The sequence below is a fragment of the Macrosteles quadrilineatus genome, unplaced genomic scaffold, assembly GCF_028750875.1.
Source record: "Macrosteles quadrilineatus isolate MER2022 unplaced genomic scaffold, UCM_ALF_1.0 Scaffold_7__1_contigs__length_78375512, whole genome shotgun sequence".
Lineage (NCBI taxonomy): Eukaryota > Metazoa > Arthropoda > Insecta > Hemiptera > Cicadellidae > Macrosteles > Macrosteles quadrilineatus.
The window spans coordinates 56,706,334-56,724,155 of NW_026542600.1; the positions used below are offsets into that span (position 1 = coordinate 56,706,334).

A 17,822-nucleotide genomic window follows, 5' to 3' on the forward strand; every position below is an offset into this window, starting at 1 on the left:
ACATCGGCACATCGGCTTAACCGGACTAGATCGGCAGGAAGTGGGCGGTACTGAAACGACTGTTCTTGTAGGAAAGATTTGAGACCAGTGATCACGTGTCTAAAATACAAAGCTTTCCTAAATTTAAGTCAAATATTTGGGTTACATAACAAGTTTTTGGGGACGTCTTTTTAACCCTCCGAGTGTCCATAGTTTAGGCCTTAATGTCCACCTATTTTTGGCCCCTTTGCAAGGTTTTATTAAAAACGGATCTGAGAAGCTTAAAACAATGTTAATTCTAATGTTCTATATACCATTTTGTTTGGAAAATCATGGGCTTCAATATTATATATAAAACATAAGGAACATTTTTTCAAAAAAAAAATTTTTAGGTAAAAAAAATATAATTCGAAAATTTTCAAAAAAAAAATAAGTTCACGCTCAATGAAATTGTATAAATTATAGGCCTATAAATATTTGAAAATAGCCACTTTGTTCTAAATTTAATGAGGATTACAAATATATAATCATATAGCGAGGTAAGTTATCAAATAAATAAGTTATGAGCGAAAAACGGATTTCAGTACATAGCGTTTAGCTAAGAATGCATAGCCTAACCATAGCTAGGAATCTGGCTGATAATTTACATCAATATCACTACCTACTTCTTCAGGATCATCAACCAGCACTTCAAAACCACTTAAATCTTCTTATAATGCACCACGTATATCACTACTTTTGATTTTTAACACTAAAACAATGATAAACGTAATAAAACACATCAGTCATCGGTCCGGGGGAACCTAGCTGTTTACAAATACACGCACGTCAGCTGTCTGCTACAATATTTTCGGAACTAAAATGAATAGCGCTTAGAGACAGACCTCTGGAGAAAGCTTAGAATATTACGGAAAGAACGATACCTAACTCGATCCAGTTCAATCCGATTCAGTCAGTCATAGAGCCTTCGCCGTAAACGATGTTTGTGCGTCTTAAAAGCGACGCGTGACCCTACACAAAGTGTGTTGTGCGTCGTTTTTATGACGCGTGACACTCGGAGGGTTAACCAGAAAAACCGTTATCCGGACTGGCCTCGGTTCCGAGGAGTCCGGATAATCGGGAGTCTACTGTAACAAATTGTATCTATGTAGAGAATAAATTACTATACTATGACAATGATAATACAAGGGAAGTTTTTTTTTAGTAAGGGCCGTATGTGTGTATAGCTTCTTAGTTCACGTGTACGCCGCAACAAGGCTCTTTGCCACTGAAAACCTTATTCCTTTGTGGTCTTCTGTGAGAAGTCTGGTTACTCAACAAAAACACAACTTCTTCAAAAATTTACATTTTCACGGCCATTTTTTTAACTCCCTAACCCATTTTTGCACTTTACCCTCTACCATTGCATTAAGGGCCATAAGCTTCAGTCATTTGGCGATGAATGTCAGCAGCCAATGTGTTTCTTGCAGACAAAAATATCACTGTCCTTATCTCGCATGCGACGGAAGATTCAATAATTAACAAATAACACATTTTCTAGCCATTCAGCAAAGTGTACACGTCAGCTATATAAGTGCAAATGGAACCGTTCTATTCACAAATACTAGTAAGTGGCAAAAAGCAGCATACACACAAACTAATAAGCTATACGCACAAATAGGCTTAAAAAAACTACTATCATAGTTGAATGTTCTCTCCTCCAACCCTGCCACACATCTTAATCCTCTACTCTTTGCAAGCGCTTCTATATAAATATGTTTATGGATCCCTCTGGCACAATATCCAGTATCAACCCTATGAACACTGGCATTGATGTTTGCAGGTAGCCCAAGTGGTAGCCTATACCCTGGGTGTCCCCGTAGAGAGCATCAGTGTAAAACCAACCCTGTCTCTCACAGCCCCCAACGCAGCCCCTACAGGAGGCAGTGGGGGTAGTGAATCTGCTTGTTATGTAAGTACTCTCAATTTTAAGTTTTTGCTTTATTCTGTGTCCAGGATATTATTTATTAAACATAAGCTCTTAGGATTATTTTGATAAAATATTTCAACGATCAAAATATTTGTTGCAATACACTCTGGTTATTTGTGATGATATCTTAGGTGATGAAATATAGGCCTTTATCATGATCCAAGTAAAAATTTTAATGTAAAAAACATAGTCTAAGTTGGGTACCTTTTAAAATTAAATATACCTAATCTCTCACTTAATGATCAGCAGGTATTTACGTAGATAAATTTTAATATATATTTTTTAAATTTTATTGCCTTGGAGAGCTGTGTTTGAATTTGTTACACTGTATGAAAGTGTGAATATTGCAATAATATTGAATATTGTAATGAATATTGCAATTTGCTACCACTGAACACCTGATTCACCAACCATTTTGACCAAACTGTGTACCGGTAACTGAGAAAATGTTGCTATAATTTAACTACTTCCACCTAGAATACAGGATTTACTCTGTATGATTTTTCAGGCTGCCAAAAAGGCTTGTGAAGAATTACTCAGCAGGTTGGAGCCTATAAAGAAAGAAAACCCTAATGCCACATGGAAGGAACTAGTGGCAAAGGCTATGGGTCAACAGGTCAACCTCAATGCAACTTATATGTAGGTATACATTTTATTATTCTGTGTATAATCTTATAGGTTGTCACAATAAACATATTGTTCTTGAAAATTTCTCCAACTATATTCATGACTATTTAATGTGTTATGGGGTCTAAACATTTTTTTGAATTTGGTTTTTAAAGTTTTTACCCTTCTTACATAAAAATACCCGATTTTTCATTACAGTTTGATGATTTATCATGAATTTGGTTTTGTTTTATGTTTTTCATTCACAGAAAAAAATATTCACTAAAAATTCTTATAGAGAACAAGTAAACTGTTGTACAGGGTGGGCCAGATAAAACCGGTCCCGAGCGAGTTTACGTAATACTCATACAATGCGTACAGGAAACTGAAAAAGTGACTAGGCGAAATAAAAAAAATACATAATATTAAGTAAAATGAAATTTTATTTTGTCTATTTTACAACATGTACATTTAAGGATTTACAGTCTCTGTTCAAAATGGGAGCCACCAACTTGTATGCAAATTTCAGCACGGCGAATCATGTTCAGGAAAACAGTCTGCAATTCTTCTACTGGAATGTTGGCACATTGCCTGTTGTACGCCACTTTTTAATTAAATCGTGAATGGTTGATTTAGCAGGAACTCCACCTTCAGGATACTTCTCAAGAAACTTTTCACGGACCGACATTATTGAAGTTGTACGAACATATTCCTCCACTATGAAAACACGCTGTTCTATTGAATACGGCATGATCCACACTGCTCGGTCAAACACTCAAGCTACACTGACGTGGACAGATAGACAGGACAGGACGGACGGCAGACAGTAGTGGAAGGGGAAAGGTCAATGTCCCGTCATGCTGTACATCGGCGCGTCTCGTATGAAGCCTACGCCTCTCGGGACCGGTTTTATCTGGCCCACTCTGTAGTTTGCTTGTTTACGGTTGTAATTTGATCAAGTTTTTTGATCAAAATACTTTATTAACTCCCCTGTAGCACCAAACTTAGCTTGACCAAAAACCAAACTTCTAAATTGATGATTGTAGCAATCTATAATTACAATGGAGTCGAATATCAAAGTTTTGCCTTGTTCTTTTTTATTCTGTCAGATTTATAGTAATTTAAACAATTCCCAGGTGTTTTGGTGATGGGTAGAGAATGATTGAATAAGTTGTTTAAGAATCAGTTTGAGTACTTAAAAATTGGGCCAAACAATTGTCTGTGACAAAAAGTGACGGGCTATATTTGGAACCGACATAACATTTTCAAACTTCCCAAAATATCTGAGCTTCCAAATGGAATGCAAAAGATCCTGGAAATATTTTTAAAAACATAATAAATAGGTGTTTTACCATTCCACAGGTAAAAGGTGTGCTCATTATTGATAACAGTTGGGAGATTTGATCTCCATAAATTAATATGAAAGCTAGTTGATAAGTATGATGAGTTCTTGTGTGACAGGTTGCCGAATGAAACTACAAACTTTGCAACGAATGATTAATTTATTATAATAAAATAACTAATGAGGTAACTTTCAATTTGCTATATTAATAAATGTATAAACACAAAGTACTAGCTTATAAGAAAATACAATTCCGAATTAAGTTAAGTTATAGGCTTACAATGCTAAGATGAAGATTGTCATGATTAATTCCATTTTAGGAAAAGGGGGGAAAGGCGACGGGGAAATTTAGGCGACCAACCGAAACAAATTTTGAATTTAGACTAACTTCAACTGAGTGTTCTCCGTCCGTAGCCAAGTTGGCCGTGGACGGGCACCAGCCAATCAACATTGCGGCTATGCCGCGTGACGTCAGTTCAACACTGGACAGTGCTGCTGCCTAACGATGACTCGGGGCGTTAGACAAACTGTAGTTGCTGACCAGAGCTCAGCAAATTCCAGCCATGCGCGTTATACTTCTGGGAACATTGGCCTGGCCTGGCGTGGCTGATGGAATGTTCCATGGTGAGACAACTGGCTGACGCACACGTTGCGAGGTTACAACAGTTCAATATTACAGACCCTCCTTTTATATTTGAAATAAAGCAAAGCTTTTGTGACGGTATTGACAGGGTTTCCTGAGGGTGCATCTAAAAAAATCCTCCCCAGCTGATATGTTATGGGTCTGGGAATTTTTGGGGCCGTCACACTTGTATGTTTATAAAAATTGACTTAGATTGTTTACAGAAACTAAAAGTTGTGTACTCTATACATGATTTAATTCTAAATTGTAGGTTCACTCCAAAAGATGACGTGAAAAGCTACTCCATCTACGGTGTTGCTGTGCTAGAAGTATTGCTTGACATCTTGACCGGACAATTCCTTGTAAGCATTTTTTTTGCAAAGAGAGTTGGTAGATATATCTTATTGTATTTGTATAACAGTAACAGCATGCTAATCAAGAAGCTATTTAGTATTTTTTATCGAAGATAAACAGCTCTAACTATAACTTTCAGCTTAAACCACAATGTGTAACAGCTGAAAAAGTTTCTGGACCATCAATGATCAAATATAAGTTGAACAACAAGCCAGCTTAGGATATTAGATAAATGTGAAATGGAAGCTAGTCTATATATTTATCAAGGGTTTAAGTACCTATTTACACTTGTAATAATAGTAATTGATTTTATTCTAGATAGTTTTATGCTATTTTTTTTCATATACCTAATAGTTTTGATTCCAAAGGTTTTAAATTAAAGATTGTCCTCAAGATTCATAAACTTGATAAGGTTTTCTTAAAGTCCTTGAAACCTCAAGGACTTGAAAGGTTGAAGACTTTCAACAATTTATTCTTATCAAACAGATAACCAGAGTAGATATTCTGGAGGATTGTGGTACAAGTCTGAGTCCGGAGGTGGACATTGGCCAGATAGAGGGAGCATATGTCATGGGTCTCGGTCTATACACCAGTGAAGATCTTATTTACGATCACAAAACAGGCAGAAATCTGACTAACCGTACGTGGGTAAGTACACATTATTTATCTATATCATGTCAACATTTTTCAACAATTACTTTTATTCTACTGGTAGAGATAGTGATTATTCGTCCATAGAAAATTAAATTGATTAAATTAATTAATTTGAAATTTTAATTATGAAACAACTTTATACATTTGATTTGGATTTATGTTTCTCTCGTCCTTCATTAAAAATATATATAACTTTTCAAGCTCAAACTTTGCAGCGAGAAAAGGTTTACTAAAACCTAGAGGCCCAAATTCACGGCCTTACAACATCCCTAACAAATGCAAGTGTAATAATTTGTTACTATTCAGTCACTCTCGCCACTTTACAAATTTTATCAGACTATTTATTACAGTTTTATAAACAAGATTATTTGTTAACCTTGTTGAAAATGTAGGAAAAATGTAAAAATAGAAAGAAGCTAATTAATGAACAAATAAATTTTGACTCCAGTTGTAGGTACTTATAGAAACTTCTTGACCGGTACTTTCGGTAGCTAATAGTATATAAGTAGGGACACCATTGAGGTTCTTGTCATTCGTCTATTATTGGGTCTGATGATAATTGGAGTGTCCAATCGAAATCGATCACCACTTACCATCTTTTATGTGTATTTACCGTCTTGTGAGGCGACAGTATAAGTGTAAATATATTATTACAAGTGTTATTGTAGACATATTTTTTGTACTTTCTGGTTTTTCTTAAATGCCCCACTACAAAATCACCACTGCTGTTGTTTTTTCTCATTGTTTGTTTTTATTCAAGAAGTATTTTTATTGATTTGGAAGCACATTTGTAGATTACTTAGCAATTAAGAAACTTTAGTCAGTTCAGTGCTTGTAAACACCTTTATTGTTTTATTGAGTAACAATGATTATCATAGGAAATTTCATAATTGGAGAAATACAGTATACATTTCCAAGAGATTTATTATAAAATGTATGCACTGGTCTCAGTACATCTGACAGTGAGCACATTATTTGTTACTTTTCTACCAAATAAAAACCCAACTTTATCAATATAAAACTTCAATATTTTATTAAAAGTAGTACCAAATGAAGTTAAAGAGTATGTCTTTTGCACGTTAACATCTTTGTTCACAAATTGCATTTAGTGCTTGTGTATTAGTTATTTTTATATTATTGCTTGTTTTTCTCTCAAATGTTACTTTTGCTCTAATTTAAAACCACCAATTTCACCTTAGTAATTGCCAATTGTTTTTGTTTGGGATTTATATGTTATTTGCTATGAATGTGCTTATTTATTATTACTTCTTATTTATCATGTTTCAAACGCATATTGATTTTTGTGTGAGCATGTACGATTGTCTATTACAGATTGTATAACTTTACATTTTTGCATGTTTTGTATTTATTGTATACCTACTGAAAAATATTTACTAGCTTCAATATGCACCAGAACTGCCATTTGACTGGAAAATATTAATATGTATAATGTATAGAAAGAAAAAAAGTGTGTTTATGCCTTATACATGTTTCTAGACCTACAAGGTTCCTGGTGCTAAGGACATTCCCATTGACTTCAGAGTCCAAATGAGACAAAATGCCCCTAACCCTGTTGGAGTTCTTAAGTCTAAAGGTAAATACAAGAATATGATATTCAAATTCTAAAATTGTATAAGTATGAATTTATATCTAGATACAGTGTTTCATAAGTCAGTTTATAGAATTTTTTGATCAGACCTTTATTAGAAACAATAAAAGATTGGACAATTTTTAGCTCTTACATTAGAAGTTAAGAGTTTATCATGTTTTTGACAACTTTTGAGGTTTGATAATCTCTACAATATTTGTGTGATCATGACGCAACCAGAGGCAAAACCTTGGTTGTAGTAAAGTGAGAAACATCTTATTTGAACTGATACAAAAATAGGTAAAAAAACACTATATTGATTTGTCCTGTCAGTTTTTATTATAAAACTGTTAATATTCATGGACATACTTAAACAAATTAAAGCTTAAGATAAGGGACATACAAAATTTACTTACACACTTTTTGTTGTTTTTCAGTGCATTATTATTTCTAAGGTTTCACATTAGAAAATATGGGGGAAATGGTAAAACATGCCATGATTTTACTAAATGATAATATCTTAATCTAATGCATTGCTAATGTTATTCTCTTAATTGATGGTCCTCCCTAGCAAGGCATGGGTAGCAATTGCTAGAGTGGAGGTAAAGAGAGACAGAAGATGGAGGGTGAGTAAAAGAAGAGAAAGTGTTCACATTAACTTAAGACGGAGAGCCAAGAAGAGGTGGGTTTTCTAGGGTTTCCGACATTCCTTGGATGACATATTACTGTTTTAACTGGAGTATTGTGAATACACTTTGGTTATTAAATACTGAAATAATTTTTTACTAAGATTACAGTTATATCGCTGTGACACATTTCTTGTGTCTAGTTTACTCCTTTCCTTGAGGTACTTTACCTCATTTAAACCCCTCTCATGGTGTGAAGAAAGCCCAAAAAGCGCACGGTCGGTATAAAGATCGTGTATATCAACATCATTTACTTGGTTGTGTTTAAAGCTGCACGCTGGAACATGCGATACAAACTTTGTTTTGTACTCCAGTCCGTCTAATGAAAGATTCTGTTTTGCAGCCACAGGGGAGCCTCCCCTCAACATGTCTATCGGGGTAGTGTTTGCTCTGCGCAGATGTCTGGAGTCTGCAAGGGTGGACTCTGGTCTTCCAGACCAATATCTTCACATTGGTGAGAAACAAATTGTCATTCCTGTCTTAGGATCTGGATTTCTTTAACAAAAATCACCGTTTTTGTTAAAAGGAAATGTGCATTTCCAAAATGAACAAGCAAAATTTCAATCTTTGATTATTGAGAACCTAATCCGTCTTCAGTTTTTTTATCTTTCAGTGGAAGTGGATTACTAGTTTTGGGTCGAGTGACCCATGTTAAATCCGACCTAAAATTAAAAGTTTATATCCAACAAACATCCTCGTTAATGTACCCATATAGACACGGCATTAAAGGCATTAAAAAATTTAATGACATTTAAATATCAGGCCGGCTATTAAATTTGGAACAGACCGACGCAGGCTGCATGACTGATACGAGACATCCTGGGTTTGACTGAAATTTACTGGTTTCAGTTTATCATTTTCAGTGTTGGTGGCAAGAATGTTTAAATTAAGTTGGAAATCTTATTAGCTTAAGGATACAGACTAACTTCTAAACAAAGATTTAAATTGATCCTGTTTATCACAAAGTACAGATTAATTTGGCATACGTAAAAAAATATAAAATATTCTGTTGTTTGTAACAATGTTGTTAAGAATGGTATGTGCAAAGTTAAACAATATTTAAAAAAAATACAAATACAAATTCTTTACTGTCACAAGACCAGAACAGACTTTGACAAATGATATTAGTACAAATCAAGTGTAAGGTCAGAGTAACAACTAATTTGAACAATATTATTATTATCACACTATAACAATATTTATAATACTTTATTTAAACGGATTGACAAAAATGTATGAGAGCAAGCATTTTATTATAATGACCTTGTTACCATACATTAATTGTTCATCTACTTTACATGTGGTGATATTTGATGGATCAACACAATAAACATAACAATGCAACAATTTATTTTATTGCATTACAGTATATTGTATCTGTAAAATAACATTGCAGATGCAACTTTTTCAAGTAATAATATATGAAATTAACATTGTTTAGTTTTGTTATTGACGGAATGTAAGCTTATTTCAATTGTTATAATATTTTTTATGTGTATGTATCAAAGTTGTATGCTGTTTGCTGTAGGGTAGTTGTCCTGCATGTAATTTATGTTATTGAGTGAAAATTTAAAAACGTACGTTTTCAGGAAACACACTTTGCAAATTTTGTTCCCCTTTTTTCAAAACTTTTATTATTTTTTCGATTTCATTAACATTTGAAGTTTCATAAAATGTCCATGGTAACGCAATATCTTTGGTAGTTTTTTTTTTAAAGAGCATCTTTAGTGGAAAAACACAAAATCCTGTCACGACCATAACAGACGTTTAAATGAATATTAAAAATAGTTAATATTATTTTTATAACTATGTTTTGCTATAAACTAATTTACTTTTATGACCATTATACATTAAAAAGGTCACTGAGCTTTTAGTATATTTGGTCTTTCTAGAAAAAAATAAAAAACTCAAAAAAATTGAAAAAAAGCCAATAATATCTTTTTAAGTTTGTATAACTCCGAAAAAACTTACCTGAGACCCTAAAAATCGTTATGTTTGCATAGAGGCGTGCTTCTTTTGTGTATAAAACATTGAAATATGACGATATTTTAATTTTTGAAATTTTTATGACAGAAATCATAAACGTTATGGTCAGGGACAAGCGGTACGGTCGTGAATTTTATAAAAAAATCTAAATCTTTCTAAACAATCCTTTAATTATACTATTAGTTATAATAAAAATATGTGTTTCAATTGAACTAAACTGTTCAAATTACAATTATATTTAAGTTATTGTCACGACCAAACACACTATAATCCATAAGGCTGGATAGGTCGTGAAAAAACCCGCGATGGTCGTGAAACTTTGGTCGTGAAATTACGTGTTATTTGGCTCTGTTCTGGCGGTAGCTCTGCACCTCATGTTCGAGGATACAAAGTGGACTTCTAGGTTAATCTAGCAATTGAAATATCTTATAAACAAAAATTAACACCATGTCTACTTCATCGAATGACTATGTACGGTCATGGACACACCAAAATTACAAAAAACACAACCTTTCCTGTATTAATCTTGTAATTCCTCCTTTCAACTCGAAACGACCGGCACTACAATCCTGACGTACACCCCGAGCTAGTCTCTAAAACCAACTGACTCCATCCATGCCAGGCTTGCCACTGTCGTGCTCCAAAGTTGAAAAATTTTCCCAAATGGTCGTGACGCCAAATCGAGGGACAGACTTATTATGTCATGGTAGTCAGTTTGCAATGACAATAAAATTATAATATGCTCCTTTTTTGTAAGTTTAATAACCATTGATGACATAAAAATATGGCTTTATATATTGCTGCATGAATAATTAGTCTAAAAACAGCGTGAAAGTTGGAAAATGTACCCTAGGGACACGTCATGGTCGTGAATTTCGAGACTTTAAAAATACGAAAAAAATACCTAGAACCTATTTAAAACCAAATAAATGTGTGTAACATGTTGCCCCCATCCCAAAAAATATTAAAACACATAATAATAAACTACAAATCCAGTAGCTACGAAGTAAAAGGCCAGGGACATGAAAACGTACGTTTTTAAATTTTCACTCTATTGTGTATTAGTGCCTTATGTAATTGGCTGTTAAGCTGTATAAGAGCACTTAATAAAGAATTTTGAATTTTGAATTATAGTATCAATTGTATACAAAATAATTGAAGCATTCATCATACCTTGAACTGAATATGTGTGTTGTTGAATATATTTTATATAACTCATTTCCACTTTAATAGATACAATAACTGATGAGTTTTGCTAATTTTCTTAAATGTGTTGTTTCCTTTTTCAGATCCACCGTTGACAACTGAGAGAATATGGCTGAATTCAGGAAATTCAATTGAACAATTCAAGCTCTAAGGAACAACTTTGTCTTCAATTGCAGAAATAATTATAGTTCTTCAATTTTAAATTGAAGTTTTAATTTTATGAAAAACTTACATAATGAAATCATGGACAGAATGTATACATATTTATAATACTTAGAAAGCAATACTCAGAGTATTTTTCACTCTAATTATAATAAAATCAGATAGTGTAGCAATTCACTGTATACAAGTCTTAAGTACTCAAGCCTTTAAGACTATGTGTGTTTGTATATTAGTACAGTACTACCGTTTATCTGTATTATTGAAAATACTCCTTTTAAGTATTTTTTTTAATGGTGCTTCAATATATAAAGGGGTTCTCAAACTTCCCTGAAAAGGGCTGTATTTCTTTATACTAAGATTATTTTTTATCTAATCCAGACTTAAATTAATCTGGATGACTTGGAAACCATAAGTGAGGGTAACTGTGTTTACAATTTAGGATTACTTTAGAATTTACTTAATCAGCTGATAAGAAAGTATGGGCTTTTGAAGGCCAAAACAGGAAAGATTAGGTCCATACGTTGTATAAATTTAACCAATACGTGAAATAAGTCTGCTATAATGATTTCTAACAGACTCATTAAAATCCTAGTAACAACAAAACATGTCTCTAATAATAAATGTCTCTATAATAAAATATTCTGAGATTTTTTATATGAGATTAAAAATTAATGTTTTAACTGCATATAAGTATTAAATATATTAAATATATGTGACCGTCAAAAGATTTCATAAAAAGCAGGACACTCCATGGATTTTTTTTTATCTCAGGCAAATATTGTGCTTTAATTCAAGATTAGGACAATAACAATATGTGTGGTAAATTGAGGATATTTTTGAGGGTAACATCCACTATTATGTTATAGATTGCCAACAGAGTGTTTATTCTTCATATAGTACAGCTAGCGTCAGCTAAGCTGGCGCGTGACCGATAGATAGAAATTCTGTACTAGCCTAGGTTAAAAATATTGTCTGCCGTCATGCGGGTTGCGTCTACTGCCCTCACTGCTCTCTTGAAGGCGCTTCAGTAGACGGCATACAAAATGCTAGATGTGTTGTATGGTTGTATGCACTGCATCCATTAACAATTAATAAACTAAACTTTCTAAACACTTTTTATGAACAGTTGTTAATGTAACTAGGGAGCATGGGTGCTTAGGTTGCGCTTTTAAATCATACATTAAAAAACTATTCAAATAAATGTTCTTACAAGAAATAACTTAATAGAACTAAACTGCCACAAACCCCATGGGTCCATCAGGAGTTGGTCCATCATAATTCCTCAATCCCAGACATATCGCTGAATTCATCGGAGTCGCTCGTTCCCTCGTCGTCGCTGGTGCTGTCGTCTACATTAATGATAAAACTTTCCGTTATTTCATCGATGGCTGGCTCTTTGGCGGCGTATTCATTTTCCACATTTTTAACGTGCCTACACTTACATTCCCAATCCTGTTGCGATATCGAAGAAAACTTTTCTTCACAAAGCTTTTTCACATCGCACAATTTGAAGGTCGTGTTGTGTGATGCAACATAGTTTTTTACATCTGCCCATATCATCTCGATTGGGTTCAAATCAGGATGATACGGGGGCAGACGCAGTACACTGTGGCCTTCCCTTTCCAAGATGTCATCCAGGACATATTTGACATATCGATGTTTGTGTTGAAGAATGAGTTTGTAAAGTTGAGGTTTTAGCATTGTTGGATCGTAGGAAATGTTGTGCTCGGAAAGCCACTTTGTCATTTCTTCTTTTTTACTATTGGAAGTCGGGGCCTTATCAATTTGCTTGTTGTGGTACTTCGCATTGTCAATAACCAATACAGAGTTAGGATTTAAGTTTGGTATCAGTTGATTTATGACCCATTGCATGTAATTTTTGTTGTTCATGTTGTCGTGGTAGTCGCCGGATTTTTGGCCTGCCTTCCACATGGCCAAAGCGTTTGGGACGAACCCCTGTTCCCCTCCAGCGTGAACTATTATCAGTCTTTCTCCTTTGGACACGGGCGTATGCAAAACATTATTTGATCCATCCGACCACATTTTCCCAGATACGTGATCTGAACATACGTAACTTTCATCCATGTACACGATGGGTCTCCCTTCCGACCTGAATCGCTTGAGTGACTGGAGATAAGTTATTCTCTTTTCCCTAATCTCAGATTTTTCAATTAGAATCCTCCGATTATTCTGTGTCCTTTTCCAGGAAAATCCTAATTTTTTCAAAATCCTCCGAACACTTGATTGACTTCCCTGAAAGTTCAACTTTTCTTTAAGAGAATTCTGCAACAGTTTTGACGTCGGCAGTCTTTTTTCTGTTATGTAAAATTCATAGACAGTCCTACGAACCACACATTCATCGAAATGGTCTAGGCCAGTAATCGGCTTTTTCTTCCTTTTTGTTTTGTGAGGTGTTAAAAAAGATTTATTATCATCCTCACTCACCTTTAAAGCATTTAGTTCGCTGTTTATCCGGGTAACAGAGCGTTGAGATACACCGGTTGCTGCTGCGGTCCGCTCCCTCGCCTTCTGTAGTGGTATTGTAATGCCGCTCTTGCACTCCTCTTTCATAAATGTATAAACATTTGCCACGATTTCCCTACTCTGACTATTTAAAACCTTACCACCAATCCCTACTTTCGATTTAAATTCTGCCATGACAAAAAAACTCACACACGTTTCGTTATGAAAACAGTCCACTTCACGATCCACTGTGACACTGCACAAGCAAAACTCACTACTGAGTAGACACAGTGCTTAGGAACGTGCAAGATTTGTCATAACAGCGCCCTCTCTATTAGTCATAGTTTGTTTAGGACGTCAACCCCGTGAGTCAGCCGAGATGTTCGCAGAGTTGCCCGGTCGGAACGCGGGACCTCACGTCTGACAGTCCGATGTTCTCAGAACGGTCTTAAGCTAGTTTCCACCCTCCCCCCGCCTATGGTGCCGCGCCAGGCCCACAGGCCACCATGAGCCAGCTTAGCTGACGCTAGCTGTACATCCCTAAACTAGAGCAGAATTAGCACCATTCAAGACAATTTATGTTTTAATGTTATGTTAAGTTTTCTATGAGAATTCAGCCAGTTCCATTACACCTACTTAAATCTTGAGTGAAAAGGCATTTTATAAAATGTTGAAAAAATCTGCTTCATGGCAAATAGAGGAAATTGTTATGTTTGCAATTTAACAGCTGATATCTAGGATACCTTTTACCGGTATTTATAGTATTCTTCTGGTGATATTTTGGTGCTTTTTATATTAAAGTAAGTATTAATATATAAATATATATTGTGTTCTTAAAACAAAATAAAACATATTTTAACACAATATATAGTTTTATTTTTCCATTCAAGTCCTGGGGTTGTGATTTGTGGATAAGGAAAGTGAAGCGTGATGGTCTAGTTTCTAGATTAATTCGTACAACAAAAGAGAACTTAACCTCAGTACTATTTATGCCAGAGATGCATTATAACACTATCAACTTACTCATGATTCTATATTTTTTTAGAAAAGAATGCACTAATATAGGTTACAAAACTGTAATATTTGGTTTAAAATAAGACTGCTAACAGGGTTACATTGAGATTAGACTATTGATCATAAAATGATTAAATGGGATCAATGATGTCACGATAACATTGTTTTATGGTATTTCTAAGTGTTTATTTTTGTCTTGAGTGTACTCATTATCTTGGTTTTTTTTAAAGGATTATTGCCAATACAAAAAAAACCTACACAAACAAATACGTAAGATTTATTTGCTCAGCTAATTCTGTACAGAATATTAATTTCCACAACTTTTTCTCAATATAAAAAGTGACTCGACAGTTTTAAATATTGATAAAGATTAATCACATGGATAAGTTAAAACAAAACTAAATCTTCGTTTTCCAAAAAGACATTCAAGATCTTCAGGGTGGAATGGAATTCTTTATTTTATTTCAATTCTTTATATTAAGTGAGCATCAACCAACCTCTGTCTTAAACAGATTTGCATTATTAGATTAAGTTCCTTTAAAAAATAGGCATAGTATAACATAAAAGTTTTCCCTGAGTTATATTAATTTCAGCTTTCTTTTGAAGTTGTAGATGGATGAAAAACAGTGGTAGTGGAGCAGGAACGGAATCGGCATCCCCACTCTGCTATTTCCAAAGAACCTATTATTACCGTAATAGGTGACCCTATTTTTTCTACAACAGTGGTGAGCGTTTACGCACTGGAAAATTTACAACTACTCCACTGATGAAAATGTTAAAACCCGAATCCCTTGTAATATATATTTGAGGAGAGTGTTGAGCTTGATGGGTTTTACTTTTACAGTAGATTAGACCAGTATAATCCAATGCAAAATATAACACTTAAAATACAATTTTCCTACCTCTTCATGCAAATTACCTGTAAAAAGATTGTGAAATAGCTCATTGCCGCTCTAGAACGGGAATGGCTCATTCCCACTCACTAAATCAGCTTATTTCCCAGTTGTCGTTTCTAGACCAATCACAGCCACGGATCTGGTACATTAAATAACAACTGGTAAGAAATAACATAACCCTAAATCAAATATCACCAAAATTACATTTTAAATTACATGTTAATTTTGGTGGTAGGAAAAATCTTGTGTGTATTACAAGTACAAACAGTCACTGCTTCTCTCGAAATGTCAAATCTACAGTTCTCGAGCGGCAATGACGTACTTTGGGCTCTTAATACACAAACAGCTATTCCATATATTATATATTTCCTCCAAGTTTTAGCCTGGGATTGTTTTCACAATACTTCAGGATAGGTCTAGAGAGGGTCGCGGCATTATCACTTAGATAAAATCCATTGGCGATTTGTGGTTTTTGAACCCGGGACATTGGGGAGGGGACGAAGTCCGGTGCTCTAGACTAGCTTGCTCTTTACAGTTTCCCCATATGTAGCAAGACCCTTTTTAATGACACACTGCTTCAGGTTTTCACACTGTTTTAAAACGTTTTCTATGAATTTTACTGGAAAACAACAATATCATATGTATTTTAGGTTCAAGACTAATTTATTCAGCTGTGCGATGCCAATGCTGAAGCCTTATTTTCTGGTAGAGAAGAGGATTGATTTGATTTTGAATTATATTAACGGTTGTTGAGTAAAAGATGGTGCTAATCGGAAGAGCGCTTCCGCACTTCTCAGATGTGGCAAGAAAGCTGGGAAGGGGAGACTCTAGGACATTGGACTGCCAGACTCATCAGACAGGGCCACCCGTGCGTGCATTGTACATGCAAAAAAAAATTGTACGTGCATCAATTGATCGCAATTGTCAAAATTTCGCCGAACTGCAATTGGGGGTAGGTTTTTATTAGTATTAAGTCGAGAAAGTTGCTGGATTGGTGGTTTGCGTTCGTGATGAAAATTCGTACATGCATCAAATCGATAAATTGAATCAATAAACACCAGCTCGAAAAAAAAAGAATTAATAAGTCCTACCTTGGAAAAAACCGTGTCGTGAAATTTTGCTCGGTCAGACAAAATACTACGAGTTAGTTTTTAAATGTTCCGTCCATGTGAATCTTTCGTCAGTGTGAATGTAAATATGTCGACATGTGTACGTAAGTGAATGTTTTGTGTCATTTGTGTTTTAGAAATAGTTTAGTTCAGCCTATATCTGCCATTTTTACACATGTACAGTTCATTTTTACCAGTCAGAAATCATGGCACAGTTGGTCCAAATATTTCATGTTTCATTTGGCATGTCGAAGCACATGGTCACGAAATTCAGAGAAAAAAATGTTTCATTACATTTTTCATTGTTATACAAAGAGTTTAGGCTGTAATAGTAATTCTAGTCAATTGAAAATTATTTATTAAATTGAAATGGAAAAAGTAAATTAATTGAAGAGTTTTGTTTATCTGTGATATAGTATTAAATTTTTATGTTTTATGTAAGGGTCAAATTCTACCACCATCAGTATAACTATTTATAACATTTTGTATTTCATGTATGGTAATAATTTTTTTAACAGAGTGTCACATTTTTAATAGTGAGAGTTTGATTGTGTAAAGTAAATGGGGGAAACAAAGTACTCGGTCGAAGGCTAGGGTTGGTAAAGGGTCATGAGGATTGACTCCCATTAAATTCATAAAGAATCCATATTAAATAAAAGTTATCAAGTAATCGACTCAGTAGTCGATTGGCCCCTTTGCACTGATCAACAAGGAGTGATGTAGATCACAAACCTACATAATGTTCCCTGTTGTATTAAATTGTAAACTGGCCAGTTGATAAACATATGAACATCTTTGGGGAGTCTGGTGACCTAAAATAAATAAATAAAATCATCAAGGCTAGATTTCCCGAGGCTTTGTATTTTAAAATGAAAAAAATTCACAAATTCAGTCAGACAATCAACTCTCTCTCTCTCTCTCTCCCCCCCTCTCTCTCTCCCTCTCTCTCTCTCCTCTCTCTCTCTCTCTCTCTCTCTCTCTCTCTCTCTCTCTCTCTCTCTCTCTGTTGTTGTAGTATAGCTACAATATTTCATTAAATAACTTGTGAATTGATATAAAATTCGGCATTGTATTAAATATGTTATTGAGTGTAACCACAACAATGTATTGTAATGTGTTTTTGTGCCTGTTGTGATGGAAGGAAGATTGGACCATCGAGGTCTAAATCACAGCAGGTGAAATAAAG

General features: G+C 34.5%; 2 protein-coding genes across 2 annotated transcripts in view; one reads left to right on the top strand and one right to left on the bottom strand.

Annotated features, from left to right (window-relative positions):
- LOC128999016 (uncharacterized) overlaps positions 1-14,481 on the top strand; it is a 56,399-nt gene extending 41,918 nt beyond the window's left edge. Inside the window, exons 20-26 of the mRNA XM_054425372.1 lie at positions 1,802-1,930; positions 2,457-2,587; positions 4,790-4,880; positions 5,359-5,520; positions 7,024-7,120; positions 8,144-8,254; positions 11,076-14,481. Coding sequence (XP_054281347.1) covers positions 1,802-1,930; positions 2,457-2,587; positions 4,790-4,880; positions 5,359-5,520; positions 7,024-7,120; positions 8,144-8,254; positions 11,076-11,143 — 789 coding nt within the window. The 3' untranslated portion in view covers positions 11,144-14,481. The remainder of the gene's footprint in view (positions 1-1,801; positions 1,931-2,456; positions 2,588-4,789; positions 4,881-5,358; positions 5,521-7,023; positions 7,121-8,143; positions 8,255-11,075) is intronic.
- LOC128999017 (uncharacterized) lies at positions 12,427-13,197 on the bottom strand. Its single transcript, XM_054425373.1, has one exon. The coding sequence runs from the start codon at positions 13,195-13,197 to the stop codon at positions 12,427-12,429; it is 771 nt and encodes a 256-aa protein (XP_054281348.1).
- Positions 14,482-17,822: the final 3,341 nt, after the last annotated feature.